Genomic DNA, 18,090 nt, shown 5'->3' with positions numbered 1-18,090 from the left:
CTGAAATCTCTGATCTGGTGTTTCTAGATGTTACACAAACAGAATAATTTTAATATCAACTTATACAGCAACCAGGACGTTTGGTGACATCATCAAAACCAGAAAACAGTGTTACTGGAAATAACATCTAGAAACACCAGACCAGAAGAAACAAGATTCCTGACAGGAATGAAATATTTCCGAGTGACTGTAAGAATATTTGAACATTTTCTGTTTATATTCTTGCATTCTGTCTGCTTTATAACTGATTAGGAAACAAAATGGCTTCCTACATGATATAATATTTATACAAATCGTTGTATTTTACTTTAACAAGCGCCCTCTAGAGATCTACATATAAATACACTTTGTGATCCAACATTCTATCTATCGGCTTTCAACAACATTCGCTGTCAATTTGACATTATATAAAGTATACATACAAAATTTCCTTTAAAAAATCTTCCAAATTCTGTTGTGCTGCTGTATATATGCACTAATAAAATACTTTATCTCATTGGCTGCTTATATTATATAGTGACCTTTGACCCTTAGGTTATGTCAACTGATTGCGTACACTGACTACTCAGAGGTTTGGATCTAGTCAAGGTTTTCTTGGGCAAGATTGAGTCACATTAAGTCAACATTAACGCACAGTTGGGAAAACTATTCCAGTTGAAATCCACACAACCCCTTGGGAAGACATAACCTTAATTTTCCACACAGGGAGCATCAGTTTAAAATGGGGTTACCTGTATTTGTGACTCTATTTGAAGTCTATACTCCCTGTGTGGGAGATTAAGGTCATGTCTTCCATAGGGGGTGTATGGATTTCAACTGGAACAGCCCATTGCAATCCATGTAAAGGAAACAAACCATTTTCAAGATCAGTTTAATAGTTCAATTATAGCCACTTTCAACATATTATTTCTAATTTTACAAATTTCCATATTAGCAAAGGGAATGCATAATTTGTCCTATATTACATTTTGCCTAAAATTGACACAAAACAATGCATAATATATTTATTTATTACAACATGCATTGATTAACACACAGCTCACTATCCACTTTTCAATAAAAAGGGAGATTTTGGGAAAAATTATGTTTAACTGAAAATGGTATAAAATTGTAAACAGTATTTCTAGAAATAAGCCACATGAGTGCATTTTCCATGATAATGTGCACATTCACATATCAATTGACATAGCATTGCCTAAATCAAACACAACTGTCAATCAACTTTTTATAAAACAAAAACAACAGCCAAATATGTCAACAAAACCACACAAGCATTTCTAGTATATGACCTCACAATTTGCAATTACATTTCTTTTATCATCTAAAAACACTTTTGGTACCAAAATACTCTACCAATGATACGCCTGTGCTTTGCAAGGGAAGGACGTTTCAGGTTTATCGCAACATATCAAAATTTCAACATGAAATAACTATTAAATTTGCATGATTTTTGTTATTTGTCATACTTGATACTCCGAAGTATTTGTTACATTGTTTTTGTCTACATCACCAGGTTCCTCTATATGCAGAGATACACCAGCTCGCACGTAACTTGGTTTTTGCTCCGTTTCCGGGGTCGGGGAGGGCGCATCTTCAAATTGTGTTGGACTTGCCCGATCCTCCCCTCTATTAGTCTCTTGCACAGGTCCTTTATGTGAATCCCAATACACTTCACTTTCCTGTTGTCTCATTGGTTCAACTCGTAATTTTGGAATGTCACTGACCTCAGCTCCCCTTTGTGGTGATTTACGCCCGCTTTTTTCGCCAGTAAGCAACCCCGACACAGGCGAAGGATTCCGTGATCTCCGCCGAGTTCTTTTTACGTTTCTGTGGTGAGGTTGCCGCTTGCTCATCACTATCACTTGAGCTACGCGAGGGCGCTGGACTCACCGAGTGTGAACCACCCGAGGAGCTACAGTTTCTTGGTGAACCTGAGGCTCTTCTTCTATGTTTCTTTACTCCCTTTGTTGGGCTACATTTATGTCTTGAATCAACAGATTTCCGTGTTTCCTCTTCGGATTCAGACCTTGCTAATCTTTTCAATTCCTCAGAAGAGTCACTGCTATAAGGACGATAATTAGGCAATGAAACATCCTCCCTCTGTGGGGGTTTTGTATCCTTATCATCAATTGGTTCTTGTATTTGTATTAAAGGATTATTCGGTACAGTTAAGCTCATAGGTACATGATGCTGTTCCTTAGGCACAATGGTCTTTGCACTTCTATCACTATCAGAACTAGTCAAATTAGGGCCATTACTTCCATGACCCCCACTCCCTCCGCCTCCAGACATGGAGGAGAATGTATCACGTGGACTAGCAGATAACTGGCTGAGCTGCTTCCCTGTTGATGAGTCCATACTAGAGATTGATGCATTACCCATAGTTCCTTGCGTTGCCATGGCATCAGGTATAGATTCTTGTGATGAGGATGGAAGGTTGATCTGTGGTAGCGGTAGCTGCAATGCCGGGATATTGGAAGGGCTAGTCTCTGCTGGTGATTTACCTAAAGAGGGAGGAAATAATAAATACGATGAATTAAGATTTGTATGGCTAATGAACACTAAATTATGCGCATAATGCATAGTTTAATCAAAGTTGAAAACTGAAAACAAATATAAAAACAAGCAAGTGCAAAAAATGCAAAACATGTTACATGCTCCCACGATAATGAGCGTAAAGTTGCAAGTTGGGAATTTTTAGATGTTTAATTGTTGAGTTGCTGTTCTTTGTTTGAAGACACCTGTATAGTCAGTGGTATGGCATTTATGAATGGGGATCAATAATACTCTCTATTCAGTTCTATCCCCATTCACAAAGGACTATACAGGTGTCTTCAAACAAAGCATATCAACTCAACAATGGGAACGTCTCGGAAACTCCCAAGTTGTGATACTACATGTAGGTTGGTCACATTATGAGTATGACTACTGTATACACATATCCCAAAAGTAATCATCACACTCAAGTACGTAATCAATCTGAGCGACCAAGGGGCAAAAAAAGCCCAATCCTTAAACAATCCCAGATTTCACATGAATAAAAATACAGAAGGGGCAGTCTGCCATCCCTAGTTATCCTGACCATAATTAGGCATTGATATTGTTATGTGGAACTTCTACGGTGGTCAGTTGGCCACTAACAAAAATATTTACTGTTTGTCCATTTTCATCATCAAAAGTTTATTTCGAAGACTTTATTATGCATTCCCTGCAATTTTGTTTGTTTGTTTCTGCCTTTTATTACATAAATAATTTGATTTTTAAGAATTATGAGACACCTGATTGAAATGAATGCTATGATATTAGTAAGCAAGCAGGAATCATGCTTTGAATGCAGTTTAGTATGGGATTTCTTATCACATGCCCTATTTCCCCCATTTATACATGCCTGTGTAACAGGGCATAGATATTCTGCTTATGCTATTTATCTATGCCTGTGTAACAAGGCATAGATATTCTACTTATGCTCTTTATCTATGCCTGTGTAACAAGGCATAGATATTCTACTTATGCTCTTTATCTATGCCTGTGTAACAAGGCATAGATATTCTACTTATGCTCTTTATCTATGCCTGTGTAACAAGGCATAGATATTCTACTTATGCTCTTTATCTATGCCTGTGTAACAAGGCATAGATATTCTACTTATGCTCTTTATCTATGCCTGTGTAACAAGGCTTCCTCCTGTTACTTCATCTCCTCTTTGTGACCATTGCTTTATTACAACATATCTTTGGAACTAAAAAAGCCACAGGGTCCATACTTGGTAAAATGAGTTGTCAGTGATTACATATATATACTACATGCAAGAGTTTTGTCTAATCATACTGTTTTTCATTAAAAGATTAATTTGGGTCTTCTAAATTGTAAAAGAGATATAACAGGCTACACCAAAATTCAAAGCATGCTTTATTTTACTTTTCTAAATTCAATTATTCTTGCACTAAATGGCATGCAGTTAAGTGTTAAATGAAATCCCTCAAGTGATTTGATATATGTGTATATCCATATCAAAATGATGCACTTGTCGGCTATTACATGTCTTGTTTTTTTACATAGCTAGGAATAAATGCCACACTCATCTCAAGTGGAGGTCACTTCAAATCATCCCAAGTCACATGGTTTATGAATACACAGAAAACATTCCTTAACCAATGTGACTTGGGGATGATTTGAAGTGACCTCCACTTGAGATGAGTCTGGTATTTATTCCTAGCTATTATGTGAAATGAGACAAATGTAGCAGCTGACATGTGTATCATTTTGATATGGATGTACACATATTTTACCAAGTCATTTTAGCTGAAAAAGGGGGAGGATATTACTCATTCAACCATATGCTGGTCAAAATACTTCCAGTATGAGACTGTTACATACTGTCAACAATTTGCCCAAGACCAGTCACTTTCTGGAAAGCTGGACTGACAAATGTAATCTGATTTAAGTGACTCAACATGTAGGCCACATACTGTCTCTTGCTGTATGGTTCGTAACTGGTCATCTCAAAAACAGATAAAGAATTAAGATGGGATGTTGTGGTACAGCTGAACTGATCAGGAATATTGCCTTTTTAAGCTCACAAAATATTGTTTTAAAATGCTTAGCTTTAAAAAACACAAAACTATTGTAATTGATATTACAAAATGTTTGTGTTTTTAAATTTTTTATTGAAACATTTTTAACAACAACTCAAACATTTTTGCTTGACATATCCATTAAATGAGTAGTCACAACATTTCCCGGAAGTGATGATGTTTTGAGCAATGGATCATATATGTGATCGGGAGATACAACCCACTGCACAAAACAAAAACATCATCACTTCCATCAGCCCTGATGGTGAAGCTAACGTTGTGAGTACTCATTTAATGGATTTGTCAAGCAAAAAATGTTTGAATTATTTATCTACAATCATACAAATACATCTATTTACTGACATATTTAACAACATATTTTTTCAGCTGTACCATCATTTGCCAAAACTGTCCCACAATGTATTATAGATTTAATGTAGATATCTCTTATTGGGAACTAAAGTGACCGGTAACACTATGTAGGTGGATTCTTACTGTATTAGTAAATTTGCTTCAATGCAGTAAATTAGTAAAGATTTCATTCATTAGAATTCTTCATGCATGGTCACGTGCAATATCTACCTCCTAATCATAATCAAACTATCCTTTGCAAGTTTACAACCAAGTAGAAGAGCGTTCCCGTTTTTCCACATCACCACCTAAACTTTCAAAATAGCTTGTCAAATTGTTCACCATCGAGCGCCCTCGGATAAATTGTTTAACACGATCCTCAGCTTGTCGCATTTCCTCTGCCCTTAATGTCTCTAAATCAAGACATTCAATGACACAAGACTGGCGCGGACTCATGCTACGAGAAGGTCCCGCATCCGGCGTCTCCACAGCAGATGCATCATCTTTGGGCATTTCCAAGTGTAAGGAATCTAATATAACTGATTTCCGTTTTGTATGTGTTTTATGTTTTGACACAGAACTTGGATGCTCTGGATCAGGAGTTAATCCAACTGGAGCTACATTATGTAGGATAATAAGGGGCTCAATACCCTGAGGGTGTGATCCTACAGGTGCAGCTATGCTTGTGGAGTAGAGGGGCTCAATAGGAGATTGAGGTGGTGCTGTGGACGGTTCAGATCTGGGTGAATAATCCTGATAGGATGCTGTGAGATGAAGGGTTATAAGGACACAATACAATTGATCAGATGGTAATTTTGTGTAAAAGCTACAAAATAGTATATAACATGCAGTGTTCTAAATCAATAAGTGAAATAAACCACTGGTAATTTATCATATAAGTTTTGATAAAATGCTGTAATTTACCATCAAATTTGGTAAAATAAAACGTGCCAAAGGGAAAAAGACATTTATAGGTCTTAAAGTGATGAAATATAATATGTGGTACTTTTATTTGTCCACATAGAAGGGTTTAAGTGCATTTTAAGACCTTGGTTACATAAGACAGTTCCCACCAAGTTTTGAGTTATGCAAAAATAATATAATGACACTGGGTTATCATCTGCTGTGGTAGCATTAGTACTGTAAGCTGGGGGTCTAAACTCTAGACACAGAACATTCCCTTTTAAAGGGATATTTTTGTTTTATTACCTGTATCTTTATCTTGTTTATCATCTGCTGTGGTAGCATTAGTACTGTAAGCTGGGGTCTAAACACTAGATACAGAACATTCCCTTTTAAAGGGATATTTTTGTTTTATTACCTGTATCTTCATCTTGTTTATCATCTGCTGTGGTAGCATTAGTACTGTAAGCTGGGGGTCTAAACTCTAGGCACAGAACATTCCCTTTTAAAGGGATATTTTTGTTTTATTACCTGTATCTTCATCTTGTTTATCATCTGCTTTAATTTTGGTAGCATTAGTACTGTAAGCTGGGGGTCTAAACACTAGACACATAACATTCCCTTTTAAAGGGATATTTTTGTTTTATTACCTGTATCTTCATCTTGTTTATCATCTGCTGTGGTAGCATTAGTACTGTAAGCTGGGGGTCTAAACTGGTAATTATCAGGCACAGAGTGGACTCTTGTTACAAGTGTTTTAGCGGCAGAACACGGCTGTAGATGGCACATCTGTCTTGGTATGTTCTGACGTGATGCTGGGTTGCTATGCTGTAAATGCAACAAAATGAAACGGTTATGGCCAGGATAACTTGACAAATTGTTTACGTTTAGGGACATTTTGTGCATATTGAAAAACGACTGTGATTTCTGCACATGCATAAAATTAGAATAAACTTAACATATTGTGTAATTTGAGATTGAAAAAGCAATTGTGATTTCAATTGTGATACATGCATGTACTAAGATGATTTATGTGAGCAGTGTAGGTAATTGGCCAAAGTTGACAGTTTAGCAATGATTTAGCGGTATGATGAGATAGTCAATCTGGATTCAAGTCAAGTAAAACCTTTCTCTGTCATTAGCGTGTAACATTGTAGTCAGTGACATACATGTAGCCTTCCTCTGTGGAACATCATATTGGCCGATGTGAAATTACATAGCCTTCCTCTGTGGAACATCATATTGGCCGATGAGAAATGTTAAGTTTTAAGACCTTTTTGATTACTTTTGTTAAAGTGCCCCCCCCCTGAAAGCCTCCACCCTGTGAAAATCTGGGCTATGCCGCTGTAGCTTGACTGACGCATGATCCTCTACTTATTCAGAACATTGACATTGTCCTTTTTGTCATTTGGCACAGTGTTTCTAGATTTTTGTCCTTTGGTACAGTGTTTCTTGTTCTGTCATCAAATTGAAAGTTCACAGCACCCAACCCTATAAAGGTGGGGCTGTCACTATTACTTGAGGGCCATTATAATTAAACTCCAAATATTTGATGTACAATATTTGTTCAATAAGAATTCATTTCTATCTATTTCAATTCATTTTTATCCTGATGTTCAATCATGTTTCACCGTTGCTCATCACCGCTTAACAACGATGAGTCTGCATTGTTTGCGTGGTTTTACTAACCCATAGATTTCAAATGCAAGTAACATCCATGCAAAATCATTCAATGATGTATCTTGATGAAATCGTAGGTGGGTACAGACCTTACTATAACTTGAAACATCCTTGTACCACTGGTAACAATATAATTGACCTAAAACAAACATGCAAATTATTTCACCTGCTGTGCTAAATAAAGCAACATAATCATAATTATGCAAGCAACATTAAAATCAAATTAACTGAGAAATTTACCCTACATTGGACTATTCCATTTGAAATCCATACACCCCCTATGGAAGACATGATCCTCATCTCCCACACAGGGGGTGTAGATTTCAAATGCAGTCACCCATTCAGGTGGCCTCATTTGAAATTTTCACCCACATTGTGGAAGAATAAGGTCATGTATTCCATAGGGGGTGTATAGATAACTGGAATACCCTGTTCTCCAATACCACACTCACACACCACACTTGCAAGCACACACCCCTCACACACCCTCATGTGCACCCCCACCACAACACAAGCACTGGCATGCACACATCAGTATAGTTGATTTTAAGTTGCTCAAACTTATACTATACATACTATACTCATACTCTACATAAATTATATAAAGATCTACAAAAAACATGCTGTCTTTTCCTTGGAGAAAAAAGAATTTAAACTTGATTGTTGCCAGAGGCAGCACCATGGGGGAAATTCCCCCCAGTCAGAACTCTTTCCCCCAATAAATACCCATAATTCAGATTCCCCATCCCCTGAAATTCATTTCCTCACCCCAATGCCCCCCCCTTTTTTTCTGTCTGGTGCTGCCACTGATTATTATTGCATGTGTAAACAAAAATATTGCAAACTACAAACTATCCAATTTGAGGTGAAATCATGCTGGGATGTCTACAAAGCAAAAATGGTGAACACATTAAAAACGATTTAAATTGATGTAATTTTCCATTAGATTTACCATTAATGGTGGAGTGCCCACTGTTAATATAATGTCGCTAGGGGCAACCGGCTGAGAGGAGAAGACAAATGAGGAATGAAAAAACATAGAAGTTGTTTTTAACATGAAAGAAAATGAACATATAAATAAGATGAAGTGATAATAATAAATGATGATAGTTTCAATTGGTAAGTTATTTGTTTACTATAATTTTAGTAGTACAGGTTTCCCATCAATATACAACTTGGAACATGTCATACACTGTTCATCAGGATGCTTTCATCAGGAGTTCTCAACTTGTATATATGTCTTGACCACAAAACAACTTGTAGGTCTTGACCCCAAATAAAGTTGTGACCCAAAACAAGGTCTCACCATTATACCCATTTTGCATTTTGCAATTATAGAATCTGATAAATTAGTGAAAATCTGCTATAAAAATATCTATATTCATCATGAAAATTCCATGCCACAAAATAAATGACATGTGTGGATGGTGTTTCTGAGTTAACTCCATGGGCACTGCCAGTCAAATTATCTCAGAACTATTTTGATTGGTTATAAATAGGGCTATATCATGAATTGAACCAATCAGAGATATGGTAAGAATGGTCAGTACGGCTGAAGGAGACAAAGCTTAAAACTGTTCAGAGATCTGTAAGCTCTATTTTGATTGGTTACTCAGGTGATTTTATCATATAATTAACCAATCAGTGGCCCTGTAACATAACAAAGGCAATAGTGGCCATGGGGTTAAACACAACATGAAATGAAAATAAATCAATAATAATTGTATGAAAATGTTAATAATATGCATAAATAATACCGCACTTGGTGCTTAAATGTAATGAACATACTGTATTATGTGCTTTCTTAAAAGCTAAATAACATATTTGTTAGCAACATAATCATAAACTAACCAAAATGCAGAATAAATCATTTGTTAGTAAAGTACCACATCTTTATTATTACTCAATTGGATCAGTAAGAAGTTTATAGCAAATGTGTTAAATTACTTAATGGGCTAATCCATTTAAAACCAACACTCCCTCTGTGGAAGATTTAGGAAATATCTTCCACAGGGGGAGTATGAATTTCAAATGGAATCAGCACATCAACCAACTCTATTTGAAACTCATCCCCTCTGTGGAAGATTCATGTTGAATCTTTCTAAAGAGGGTGCATGAGCTGTCTAATGTGTTCATTCCATTTGAAATTCATACTCCCCTGTGATAGATATTTTTAACATCTGCCACATGGGTAGTGTGGATTTTAAATGGTTTAGCCCAATAGATTTAAGATAAAGAAACTGAAGGTCTTATAGAATGCCAAATTATCAAGGGAATCAAATGTCTCAGCGTGATATTGTTTGGGCAACTTTGTTGAGTAAGATTATAGAATTTCAAAATATTTCAAAGCTGATATACAGCTCAGTGTTATTGAAGAGTAAAAAATAATATGCGCACATAATGTGAGAAACATTTGACCCACATTTCTGCAGTTGAAAGTTTATATATTTTATAACTACCACTTCTACAAAACATAGTTATTTAAACTTTAAACATCAACATTTGTAAGCCAATTTTACTTAAAATACAAGTTTTGAGTCATTTCTCTAAGTATTTACTGTTTACTTAGAATGAAATAAATCAATTTTATTATTAATAAATAATTTTAAACATTACGAAAAATTTTATATTTTTTGAAAAGGATGAAATGAAGAAAATGGGTAAAGATATCATAGAATGAATGACAAAATAAATGAATAAATGGTTTGGGATTTCCTCAAGATGAAATGGTGTAAACTAATTCTACTAATTTGTTAAAATTAACTTCTACTGGTATTTACAAATATTCAAAGGTCATGCAAACTATACCAAACTGTTTCACTGTTACTCTCGGAATCACACTGTTGGTAACATTGTTGGTAACATCGGGATCTTAATTTTGTTTCATAGCCTATGTTACCTGTCAAACTTGGAGACATTTTGTTTACAATTTGTTTTGATGATTAAAATTTCTGAACGCCACACAAAAACAGCGAACCCTATGGTTAGTTTTCACATTCAAACATACAAACCATCTCAAAAGTTAGGTCTTAGTAATAGGCAACTACTTTTTCTGAAGGTACTATATATCGAAAATGACTAAAAATTGTTTTTAGCCTTGAAAAGTACAAACTTTTATTAAAGCAATCATGACCCTTAATGTATCTTAGTTTTTAAGGACTTATCTTCTTGAACATAGCCAGGAAAATTAGACGACAAATGTAAATTTCATTAAAAAGGCATGTCTCTGCTTCTTTTCCCTATTTTTATTTCGCTTATGTTTTCATGAATTGTATATCTCAAAGCAATGAGATTAAAGTGCAGCAGAATAATATTAATTTTGTTAGCAAAAAACACATTACTCTAAACACATGGTGGGTTTTAATTCTAAATGATACACTCAGGTCTGGAGAAATAATCTCTGTAACTGGATATACATATACAAGAATGAACTTGAAAAGAAATTGTGTTTGTAAAATAAGGATAAACAGATTGCCTCAGATGACAGTGCAGAATGTATAAAAATCATTTTTATAACAAAAAAATAAGATTTTTTGATGTAAAATTTAGCCGAGACATGGCCAAAAATGCAATAACAAATTAAATCCTGCATAACTCTTAGCCTAAAAAGGCGTGATAAAATGAACACTGCAAACCATGGGCTATTCCAGTTGAAATCCATACACCCCCTATGGAAGACATGACCTTAATCTTCAACACAAGGAGTGTAAATTTCAAATGGGATTACCAGAATGAGTGACTCCATTTAAAATCTACACCACCTGTGTGGGAGATTAAGGTCATGTTTTCCACAAGGGATGTACGGATTTCAACTGTTATAGCCCCATGCATCCACCAATAGCCAGGTGGTTATAAATATCTGTACAAATACTACACCTAAATAATACATAGAAAAACAGTAGTAGGCAATGTTCAACCAATTATTGACCTTAATTTTCTGACCTATTGCATACCCAGGGAGGAAGGGGGGACGGAGTCTAAAAAATATATGTGGATGTGCCCGCTGACCATTTCTATACAAACGCTTTCTAAAATGACACCCATCAATATTATCTTTCGATGGTCGAGTCAAGAATTTGGCACCATTTGTTCATAAAACAAGGAGAATCCTGAGAAATCTGAAACTTTGCATACAATTTGGCAGTTTTTACCTACAATAGCGAGCTTTTCAATTTTTTTTGGGAGGGGGGGGGGACAACTGGGGCCAAGCCCAAATGAGGGAGGAATGTATAAAAGAAAATAAATAAATGACATAAAAACCAGGGTGGAGTTGGCTATTTTCTGGTCAATTATGTGAAATTTTGTACTATTTACAGGAATTTATCAGGGTGGGGTAAAGGGTCGGATATGTGCCTATAAAACACAACAACCTCTAGCAGCCCCATGCCAGTATAAGCTACAGGAGATCTGTCACATTGGATTACCAAGAAGCCTTAATGTAAAACGATGTACACTGGAACAGTGGTGTATTGTGGCTGCTCCTACCCGGGGGGTGGGGGGGGGGGCGGCTAAAGAAAATGTCAATTTTGCTGCCCACTGCAGCAACAGCCCAAAAAGGTTGACCAAATTTTTTCCAGCCAGGATGGCTCTTGAAAATCTAAACAGAAGGGTATGAGCACAAATGTTTCCACCAATTGTTTTTATTAAAGAATTAGAGAATTGGGATAACCCCAGAATTACCCAACCGCCTCGAGCTGCGGCCCTGTTGGCGACCAAAAAGGTAAAAAAGGTATAGTTACATTAGTTTTACATAATTTAGCGCCCTTTCTCATTAATAATTCTTCTTGCCGCCTTTTCTGTCCCGCATTTTTTTTAATAATTCTTCTTGCCGCCACTTCTTTTATTTTCTCTGCTTTTACCCCAGGGGGCTCACGCCCCCAAAAGCCACCCCCTAAATACACACATGTTGGAATGTGGCCCATGCATGTGGAATTGTATCTTTCTGTGTGATTGTGTGGTGAGGGCAAGATATCTTTTCTGGGTTTAAATGTTTAAACAAGAGTGGCAAAAGCAGACAAGTCAGAAAAGTAAGGTCAAACATGGCCAAACTCAACATAGGTGTCAAACGTTGTTGAAGGGTTATTCAAAAATGCATGCTAAATTGAGAGAGAGATAAGTCTAGGGAAGTCAAGAAAAGTACCTTAACCATGATTCGTTTATTCTCATCAGAATAGATAAGAAGATCTGTGGAGGAATAGCTCTGAGGGTAGAAATGTACGGGTGAAAATGTCATATTCTTTCATATGTACAACATGTACATATCAAATGTAGATCAAATGGGTATCACATGTTCAGCATAAGGTATCACATGTAAATTAGGGGTCTATCACATGTTCAGCATAAAGTATCACATGTAAATTAGGAGGCAATCATATGTCCAGAATTAAGGTCTCGCATGTAAATTAGGTAGCTATCACATGTTCAGCATACAGGTTTCACATGTAAATTAGGTGGTCATCACATGTTCAGCAAAAAGGTTTCACATGTAAATTAGGGGTCTATCATATGTTCAGCATAAAGGTCTCACATGTAAATAAGATGGCAATCACATGTCCACAGAATTAAGGTCTCACATGTAAATTAGGTAGCTATCACATGTTCAGCATAAAGGTTTCACATGTAAATTAGATGGCCATCACATGTTCAGCATTAAGGTTTCACATGTAAATTAGGGGTCTATTGCATGTTCAGCATAAAGTATCACATGTAAATTAGGAGGCAATCCTATGTCCAGAATTAAGGTCTCACATGTAAATTAGGGGTCTATTGCATGTTCAGCATAAAGTATCACATGTAAATTAGGAGGCAATCATATGTCCAGAATTAAGGTCTCACATGTAAATTAGGTAGCTATCACATGTTCAGCATAAAGGTTTCACATGTAAATTAGATGGCCATCACATGTTCAGCATTAAGGTTTCACATGTAAATTAGGGGTCTATTGCATGTTCAGCATAAAGTATCACATGTAAATTAGGAGGCAATCCTATGTCCAGAATTAAGGTCTCACATTTAAATTAGGTGGCCATCACATGTTCAGCATAAAGATTTCACATGTAAATTAGGTGGTCATCACATGTCCAGAACTAAGGTCTCACATGTAAATTAGGTAGCTATTGCATGTTCAGAATAAAGGTCTCACAAGTTAATTAGAGGGCTATCACATGTGCAGGGTAAAGGAATCACATGTGCAGCATGTAGGTAACACATGTAAATCAAGTGACTTTCTCATGTACATCACATAAAGCTGATTGTGACATTAAATTACTGTACAAAACAATACCAAACAACTTGTTATTAAGATTGTTTGGAATTTTTGCCACTAAACACTGATTACCAATATAATAGTATTGGCTCATATTAAGGAAATTTCAAAGTTGCTGATTTTTTCTCTTCATCAAGTACTTACATAACAGACATGTAAGACAAATATTTACTGCATATTATCATTTTAGTAACCACCAACAATTTTACGAAAAGCGGCCTCAACAATGACCCCATTTAAACTGTGAAAAGCCATAATTCGATTTGACCTCAATTGGATTGCTACAGAGGATTGCAATGGACTATACTCCATTTAAATCCATACACCCCCTATGAAAAACATGACCTTAATCTTCCAAACAAGGGGTGTAGATTTCAAATGGATAACCCATTCAGGTTACACCATTTGAAATTCACACTCCCCTGTGTGGAAGATTAAAGTCATGTCTTCAATAGGGGGTGCATGGATTTCAACTGGAATAGCCCATTATGCACATTTAATAAATTGATACCAGACAATATCAGACAGTAATGACAATTTACAATCCATTGATGAGCATGGGATCTTCTGATTCCGCTGATAACATCCTAGGCTTTGCTACATATAAAGCAAAACACACTGCTGCAATGTTTACACTGGTATTATGAACAAAACTCTCTCATCACAGTTTACTTACCATTGTTTTCAACCCAATTCTTTAAAATACATAAGAAATGCAGTGACAAATTGGATGTAACCATGGAAACCATATGTCTAGAAATCAATGAGGTACCGACTCCACCATGTTTGTGTGTCACTCATGGAGGGCAAAATATGGGCCTCCTGATTATTTCGCTATGCACGGGGCTATGCACCCTTCAATTCAAAGAGCATCATTGTTTGCCTTCTGTGTGTATTGCATTGTGCCACAAAATGTGCTAAGAACTGCAAACCATTCAAATGCTCAAACTTAACATTCAATTTCAGCCCTTGCAGAAGAATGCCGAACTTAAAGTGGCCTCCATGAGTGACAATCCAAGATGGCGGATTTGTCATAGCATTATATATGATACAATCTAAATCTTTGGGTGTTATATGTTTGCTGGAAATAGATCTGTTACACTAATATTAACTAAAAATAATTAACAGTTATGGACTAAAATATTCTGACACAAATGAGTTACATATAGTGGAATGACATATATATAGACATATATATAGACACAAAGGTCAAGTACCTTAAGAAGTGGCGTGAAGGGCGTCTCTTGCTCCTAGACGTGGTGAGAAAAGATGAAAAATAAAAAGGAAAAGAAAGAGAAAGACAAGATAGACACGGGTCAGTACAACAAAAGGAATACGCAGTATGAATGCAAAGAATTAATTACAGAAAACATGTTTGTATCTGTTTGAAGTATCTTTTAGCATGATGTATTACAAAAAACATATCAGTAGATCTTGATCATTTCTTTCAAACAAACATCACCAAGATCAGTAATATCAGTATGAAAAAGACACAATATTGAAAGCTGGCATGAATGAACACTTTCAGCTGTGAGTAAAGGTTTAAATTCTAACCAATACAACATTTTCTGTCATTATCTCAACAGCTGATAAATACAAATAAATAATCTATTCAAGGAGTTATCAAATATCTAAATTATAGTAGATTGCAGCGAGTTTGGGTTTGATATGGGCCATTCCATTTAAGAGCTACACTCCCCATGTGCAAGATGTTAGAAATATCATCCACAGGAGGAGTATGAATATCAAATGGAATGAACACATTATTCACTTCTATTTGAATTTTTGAACATTTGCTACAAAAATTCAATCTGAATCTTCAAATCAAGCTGCCTAAATGTGTTCATTCCATTTGAAATGCATACTCTCCCAGATGAAGATACTTCCAACACCTTCCACAAAGGAGTGTGAATTGTCAACTGAATAGCCCATTAACATAAAGCAAGTCAGATCTACCAGTGCAGGATACAAGGAGAGTAAGATTATTGGGTATTTTAGAACAAAAGCCTATTGTGTCTATATACTAAATTTGCTGAGATTTTGCAATGCAACATACAAAATAAAATTCGCAAATAGGAGTAAAAGAAAAAAATAAACATTTACAGGGAAACGCTAAATGGACAATTCCAGTTGAAATTGGTAACCCTTATTGAAGACACAACTTTAATCTTCCACACAGGGAGTGTGAACTGTTAATAAAACCTACACCCCGTGTAGGAGATTAAGGCCACGTCTTCCATAGGGAGTTATGGAGTAAGGATTTCAACTGGAATAGCCCAATTGACAAAAAATCTACAGTTACCATGACAATGCCACAAAGACGGAGAAGTTGCCCAAAAGTTGCAATATTTAACAAACTTATCATTCATCTAAGCAAATTAAAAGCACAAGGCATTTGCTACTTATGGTTCATAATAGTAGAAATGAGAATTTATTGAAGCTTTTAACTTGAAGTCCAGCACAACATTCTAGGACTTCTGATGAAGATGTGTGTCACACATTGAAAATTCACGGTTAGTTGGATTTGCTGTGCTGAAAGTCAATTTAAACTTTAAAAATTTTTTTCTGAATTGCATTTAATTATGGTAGTATTCATCTGGGTGTATGTCTCAAAGGTACATGTGGGAATGCAGGGAGTGAGAATGCAAAATGGAACAGCAACATAAGAGTCAGAATTTGGTTATTTTTACAGATTCACAATAGATAATGGGGGCTTAAAATTTTAATCGCTAATAATAAATTGTAATTTTTGGCATTCTGAACAAGGAAGACAAGACAGAAAATGCACAACACAACAGTTTTAAGGAAATCTTACATGAATACAAAACCCTTGGATAATTAATGGGTTATTCCATGTGATATTACACCCTATGGAAGACATGACCTTAATCTGCAACACAGGGTGTGCAGATTTCCAACAGAGGCAGGTAACCCTGAATGTGAAGTTCACATGAACAGTACGTGTGGAAAATTAAGGTCATGTATTCCATAGGGGGTGTGTGGATTTCAACTGGAATGGCCCAATACATTCATCTGAATGTGTTTTTTCATCTTAAGTTCTGATTACAATTAAACGACTTCACCATCAAAATACCTGTAAAAGAGTCAATCTCACCTACATACTAATTACTATCCTTGGTTTAACATTTACAACTAACTTAACTAGGTTTATAGTTACAATATTCACTCTTATCACCTTATTAGATATTATAATCTACCTGATCACTGTTGGAGCTAGAGATTAACCAGTTATTAAATCCTATAACCTGGTTAAATAAATTCAAACTACAGTCATCATCTTTCAAAATATTATACTTACTGGTACTGGCAATAAACATATCGCCAACTTAATGTAGAAAAAATATTAAAAATTGATACCAAAAATAACTTACACACCTGGTTAGCATGAAACATTTCTAAACCTTGTTAAATTCATTCTTCAACCTGTTTAAAGAGCTACTTACTCCATCAGATCCATTTCTAGCTTCCATCTCATCAGCCTTAATATGCGCCTCAAGCTGAGCCATGTCTTCCTCGTCTTCTTGCTCTAATTTATGCGATTCCTCCAGATGTTTCATCAGCACCGCCACAACGACGTTGACTAGGACGAATTGCGCCATCAATACAAAGGACACAAAGAAAATAGGTGCCATGTATGGATTGGCACAACAGTTGAACTCACAGCTTGCAGAGTCATCACAGGTGTCAGTTCTTAATGTATCCTGTGGGTAAAGAAAATGAAAAATATAACAATAACTTGAAGATCAGTCAATATTACGTTTATAAACAAAATTCATTATAGACGTTTATTCCCACAGACGAGGTGACCTCTTTGCTTTTCATGCCATTATTTAATGTGTCATAGTAATCTATCCCATCAACTCTTGTATCAGAGATTCTAAAGTCAGAGATACTACCAATGCTCATCAAAAGTGTTCAATAGGGTAATTTACAAGAGCCCCCCCCCCCAATTCCCCACCATTGTTGACTCATGTAATGTTACTCATTTAAAGATTATAAAGAAAAGGTGTCTGTTACTAGTTAGTTACATAAAATTCTACATCCAACATCAATATCTGAGATGTCATTGTAAAGTAAATAAACAGGTTGAAAAATCTTAATAAAAATTGTCAAAGACAATTGCTGTTTAGATGTGATAAGTCACATTTGCATTAATTCCATTTATACACACACATTATGTGAATGCAATAGCTCTACTTCAATTCTTCTGCTTATTTACTGATCAATGATTGGTTGCCTGTTCAGTAGCAAGCCAGAGCTCTATGATATTTTGCTTGCTACCTTGGTTTAATTATT

The 18,090-nt window shown here is 35.7% G+C and overlaps 1 protein-coding gene across 1 annotated transcript in view; it reads right to left on the bottom strand.

The window, feature by feature from the left end:
- Positions 1-1,746: 1,746 nt before the first annotated feature.
- LOC140164185 (voltage-dependent T-type calcium channel subunit alpha-1G-like) overlaps positions 1,747-18,090 on the bottom strand; it is a 135,067-nt gene continuing 118,723 nt past the window's right edge. The window contains exons 28-32 of the mRNA XM_072187428.1: positions 17,238-17,495; positions 14,991-15,023; positions 8,461-8,511; positions 6,479-6,656; positions 1,747-2,504 (exon numbers count right to left, since the gene is read on the bottom strand). Coding sequence (XP_072043529.1) covers positions 1,747-2,504; positions 6,479-6,656; positions 8,461-8,511; positions 14,991-15,023; positions 17,238-17,495 — 1,278 coding nt within the window. The remainder of the gene's footprint in view (positions 2,505-6,478; positions 6,657-8,460; positions 8,512-14,990; positions 15,024-17,237; positions 17,496-18,090) is intronic.

Source organism: Amphiura filiformis, chromosome 11 (genome assembly GCF_039555335.1).
Source record: "Amphiura filiformis chromosome 11, Afil_fr2py, whole genome shotgun sequence".
Taxonomy (NCBI): domain Eukaryota; kingdom Metazoa; phylum Echinodermata; class Ophiuroidea; order Amphilepidida; family Amphiuridae; genus Amphiura; species Amphiura filiformis.
The sequence above is the reverse complement of the archived record's forward strand: the minus strand, read 5'-3'. Positions and strand labels throughout refer to the sequence as shown.